Below are 5,673 nucleotides of genomic sequence, written 5' to 3' on the forward strand. Positions count from 1 at the left end.
CTGGTAGTGGTTGTCACATGTCTAGCATTACATGTGACTCATTTGAGGTAAAAACAACTTGTCCGCATAGAGAGAAGCCTTTTCTGACCACAATCCGGCCAGAATCCGGCCAGGTTGCCACATTGACTTTTTGTACAATTTCTGTTCAATCTTCAACGCTGCCCCGATTTTGCCTTAACTTCAAATAAACTTTTCTTGATGATAGAAGCTGAATTAGCTTTTGACTGAAACATAAAACCTGTAGCCTTTGAGTTAGCTTTCCAATGCATCAAGAATCACTTCATTTGGATTTGTTTAGGCTGAGAAATGACTTAAATACCCTTGACTGCTCACTGCCTTGTCTCAGTTTCGACCATAGAAAATTAGCTACTATAATTCAGTTTTTTGACCTAGAAAACCTTCAAATTGGATTTTGATGTCTTCATATGAATTGTAGATATATCTCTTATCTTCAAGATGGCTCAAGAATCATCTCAATCCGATCATTGTAACTCAGGTTATAGCCGAAATACGAAGATATGTCAAAGTTGTCAACTTCTTTTTCATCCAAATGAAGTATATTTCCAACTCCTATACAAATCATGGACAAAATGCAAGTAAAAAGTGACAAAAATCTTATTTAATCACTTAATAACATTTTACATCAATTATAGTCAAAGTGATCCATTTTCTTCCTACAATATTGCCAAAGTGACTAAAAATAGTATAAAATATTATTTAAATATAGCGTAAATTAGTCACTTATCAATGATCCAAAAACAAGTGTTACTTTTTATTTTTTTTCCCTGTAAAGCATGTCAATATTTCAATATTCTAAAGCAATCATAAAAGCTTTTTGTGAGTACCAGAGTTGCATAAAATGCTATTCCTATCTCATTAAGGTATCAAGTAGTAGAATTGTTACTAAGGGTTTGTTTGATAACATAAAAAAGTGCTGAATCTGAACTTTTTCAGACATTCAGATGTTTTGAATGTTTGATAAATGAAAATCCATTTGCTGAACTTGTGTGTATTTTTTTCAGCACAAAAATCTTAACTGAATACTTAATTCTGATAAGAATCAATAGAATTACTTTAACTACCTTATCTTATCTACCAAATCTACCATTTTTTATTAATTATATTCAAAATTCTTGTATAATTAAACAATTTAATATTTTCTATCTAATGATTTTCTATTGCTCTTTTCTTCCTTTTGAATGACTTTTACTTCTTCTCCATACTCCTCATATAATATAATTCATCTTTTATATTAATTTGATTTAAAAATAAATATTGTCATTTTCATACCTAACATTTTTAGCTAATTAAATCATAGGTTCTATTTCTTTTTTAGATGAAAAGATATAAGGGCAAAATTGTCAAATTTAACTTATTAAACATTCAGTTATAAATGTTTATCAAACAGTATAAATAGGTTTAGCATTAAAATTCAGACATTCATATATTTCTTTTAATGCTTAAAATTCAGCAAATTAATTGTTTCAGTATTTATATTTCAGAATTCAGATTCAGTTTTATCAAACGGAACCAAAGGGTGGGTTTGATAAAATTAAAATTTGAAAACTGAAGTCTGAAATCTGAAGTCTGAATCCATTAAATTATTGAATTGTTAAATATTAAATCTAATACATTTGAGTGCATATCACATTTAGTGATAAGTGAATAGTTTATCAATTAATTTTGGAGCAAGTTTTGCCTAGAAAATTCAGTGTCACTTAATTAATTTAGATGTTCAGTTTTTTGTTATCAAACGGTCTGAATATGTTAAGATCTGAATCCATTAATTTTAAGTGCTAAATTGGGTTATCAAACAAGGTCTAAGTTTCCATATAACGAGATTCAAATAAGTTCTACCATTATTGAATCACATGATTATATTGATATAATGGATAATTTTCCTTAAATGCATAAAACAAGCTATTAGTATCTTTCTTAAAGTTGACTTTTCAAGCGTGATGCTATTATACTACGTATTTAACATCACTTCTATGTCTCATCAAAGCTTTTTTTGGTAAAATATCTCAATGTAAAAATGATGTTAACCTCAAAATGCTTGTTTAGATTTTTGAAATTGGTGATTAACATCATTTCCACGTCTCATCCAAGCTTGTTTTGCTAAAATATCTAACACTAATAATGGTATTAAATTCTCAATACTTGTTTACACTTTCTAATACATGTACAAGTGATATTTGGTATCAATTTAAATCGGTGTTGGAGTCAAGATTTTTGGATAGAAAGGCAAAGTTATAAGTGTAGGAAATTAGTTTTTTGATTAGTGCAATTTTGAAAATTATGAAATGTACGTTAGTTTTTCTTTTTTGACTTAAGATTTAGTCTTGACATCTAAAAAATTTAAAATAAAATACTTGAAACCAAAATGCTATAAGATCAAGTTGCTTATGGCCAAGATGATTTTAACCAAACAATAATAAAAATCAAGCCCAACAAACCAAAGAATGAGTGTTGTATAACCAATATGGGAAAAGTATGCCATGGCATATCAAATTTTACATATATGCATATTTACTCATGTCTCTCTCTATCTTCTCTTTTTTAGCATTGTACTAAAAAAAGAAGAAATATATGAAATTGCTATACAGTTTAATACCAAATTGTAAACAATAAACTTATTGCAAAGTTAGTCAATTAGTTAAAAATATTCATTTTGCATGCTTATAAAGAGATATTTTTGGAGACAATATCTAAAAATTTAAGAAGATAATATACGACAATAAAGTATTTAATAAGAAGTTTATTTTTTATACCATTTAAATAAATGCCAATTTATAAATATTCAAAAAGAGTGGATGAGGGCAAATGTTAGTATCTTTCCAAAGACAAAAGTTAGCTGGAGAGAGGCACTGAAAATTTTCTTTAAAAAAAGTAGTTCTAAATGAAAATTCTCAATATTACTCTAGGGTTAAGAGGATTTTGCCAAAATTTTGAGGGAGAGAAGTGGCTGCCCTACTGTATCCCTGTCTATCTATTAGTAATATTGTAACTCACTACATCCACGACTAAGTTTTCCAACTAGCATCTTTATAAGGTAATGGTTTTTTTTTTTTTTTGTTGCAGTTTTTGTACTTTTTTCATTGCACAGTAATGGTCTTTGTTAATATGTTTATAAGGTAATAAAAGTTTAAATTGAGCTTGGACAAATAAAATGTAAAAATAGTTTAAGACCTTGTTGCTAATTATATGCGAGATAAGAATATATAAGAAACTGCTAGCAAAGAACAAAACAAAATTGTCAAATATAAATTTTTAATCTAAAAGTTTTTATCTGTAATTTTCCTAAAGAAACTGAGTTCAGGAACTGGATACATATGCTAAAATTTGATTAGAGAACATTAGTTCTTAGAAAAATATGCTAAACCAAACATGCATAAGTAGAGAAAAGATAACTTATTCAATACAGTTTTGCGTTTTCCACACAAAATTGTTCCAAGTAAAGATATTGCATTTCTATAAATGAATTCAAGAGATTAATACAATTTGTTGCTTAATTAACAAAAAATGAAACAAATTTCTTAACGCGGTTGGCATTATTCCAAAATTGGTCAAGTAAGGATACAAATAGTACAGCTTAAACCTTTGTTTACCTTCCATATAATACAAATGCAAAGCACTAAGAAATGGCCAGCCAAGTTCTTATCATCAAATCTTTTCTGGGGAGCTTTATCCATACGGTCTATATAAACCCCAGTAATCGGTACATAATTTTACCACAGACTCAACCAAATACCAACCCAAAGGGAAAACAAAAAAGAAAAAGAAATGAAGCAAGAAACTGTAGTTATCATAGTTGGAGGTGGCCCTGCTGGCCTTGCAACTTCAGCGTGCCTAAATGTACGTGGCATTCCCAATATTGTTCTAGAACGAGAAGATTGCAGTGCTTCTCTTTGGAAAAAACGAACTTATGGTCGTTTGAAACTCCATTTGGCCAAGCAATTTTGCCAACTTCCTCACTTGTCATTTCCTTCTGATGCACCAACTTTTGTACCCAAAGATGGCTTCATCCAATATTTGGATGACTACACTTCCCATTTTAACATTAATCCCATTTATTGTAGGCTTGTTGAGTCTGCATCTTTTGATGTTACTGATGAAAAATGGCTTGTTTTGGCCAAAAACGCACTGTCTGGGGCAATAGAAAATTATGTTGCAAAATTTCTAGTTGTTGCCACGGGCGAAAATAGTCAAGGGTTGATACCAGAAATTTCAGGTCTTGATAGTTTTGGCGGTGTGGCCATGCATTCTAGCCATTATGACAATGGCCAGAATTTTTGTGACAAAGATGTGTTAGTTGTTGGTTCAGGAAACTCTGGGATGGAAATAGCCTATGATTTAGCAGACTGGGATGCTAAGACCTCAATTGTGATTCGTAGCCCGGAAAAAACTTTTAATATTTGTGTTGTATTCTCTTTTGCTCTCTCATGATCTTATCATCAACTCTCATGATTTTCTAAAATTTTTACTTTTCATATTTATTTTTCTAATCTTTTGCTCTGTCATGATCTCCATAAAAGACATAGATCAAGACGCAAATTCATGGACAGAGGGATTCTAGAGTTCATTCCACTATAGTCGATCAGCATGATCATTTCCAGTAGAAGGGTCTGTGTTTCTTGCAATCTAAGGCATGTTCTTTTTTTCTGTCCACAGACATAAATTTTACATTTCTAATTTCAGGTTCATGTTCTAACCAAGGAAATGGTGCGATTTGGAATGAAACTGTTGAAATTCATTCCTTGTGATCTAGTGGATAGCACTGTAGTCATGCTTAGCAAGTTCCTGCATGGAAACCTTGCTAAATATGGGCTTGAAAGGCCAGACAAGGGACCTTTTCTTCTAAAAAATATGACAGGACAATCTCCTGTCATAGATGTTGGGACTTTGAAAATGATCAAAAGTGGAAAAATTCAGGTAGACAACCTAGACATACTCATGGCATCCTTCCTTTTTTTTTTTTTTTTTTGTCAAGATGAAATAAAACTCGATATAAGACATTCACTACTGTTTCTTGTCAGGTTCTACCGGCAGTGAAGAGGGTTGATGGAGATTATGTTGAATTTTCAAATGGCATTAAGAAAAATTTTGATGCCAAAGTTTTTGCTACTGGCTACAAAAGCACAGTTAGAACATGGTTAAAGGTACTTGAAATGAAACCTGTATTATTCATTTAACTTTACTTGGAATTAATTACCAGTATTACTGATTATCCTTTTATGATATTTAATGAAGGATGAAACTAGCCTTTTCAATGAAGACGGAATGCCCCAGAAAAGCAGACCCAATCACTGGAAGGGAGATGATGGATTGTATTGTGCAGGATTCTCAAGCTCTGGACTGTTTGGAATATCTAAAGATGCCATGAACATAGCTGAAGATATCAATTTCATGCCAGGGAAAGAAAAGAATTAAAAGCTGAAGTATATTGAAGAAATATAACAATATCACTTGATGATACTATTTTATATACCCGGACATGCAATGAATCATATTGTATTGGTGCCATTAGTGGCAAGCTACCTATCACTTATTACCATGAATAATGAAATTCCTATTCATATCAAAGTTTTGTTCTTGGTCGTCTGTACTTGCATTTTGATCAAATAATCTTTTTAATTAATGAATACTTAGTTTTACTAGAATTAACTAATTTAT

At 30.8% G+C, this 5,673-nt stretch overlaps 1 protein-coding gene across 1 annotated transcript; it reads left to right on the plus strand.

The window, feature by feature from the left end:
• Positions 1-3,783: 3,783 nt before the first annotated feature.
• Positions 3,784-5,430, plus strand: LOC113711549 (probable indole-3-pyruvate monooxygenase YUCCA11). The gene is made up of 4 exons (XM_027234709.2): positions 3,784-4,419; positions 4,699-4,932; positions 5,037-5,159; positions 5,251-5,430. The coding sequence occupies exons 1-4, from the start codon at positions 3,784-3,786 to the stop codon at positions 5,428-5,430; spliced, it is 1,173 nt and encodes a 390-aa protein (XP_027090510.1).
• Positions 5,431-5,673: the final 243 nt, after the last annotated feature.

The sequence above is a fragment of the Coffea arabica genome, chromosome 10e (assembly GCF_036785885.1).
Source record: "Coffea arabica cultivar ET-39 chromosome 10e, Coffea Arabica ET-39 HiFi, whole genome shotgun sequence".
NCBI classification, from domain to species: domain Eukaryota; kingdom Viridiplantae; phylum Streptophyta; class Magnoliopsida; order Gentianales; family Rubiaceae; genus Coffea; species Coffea arabica.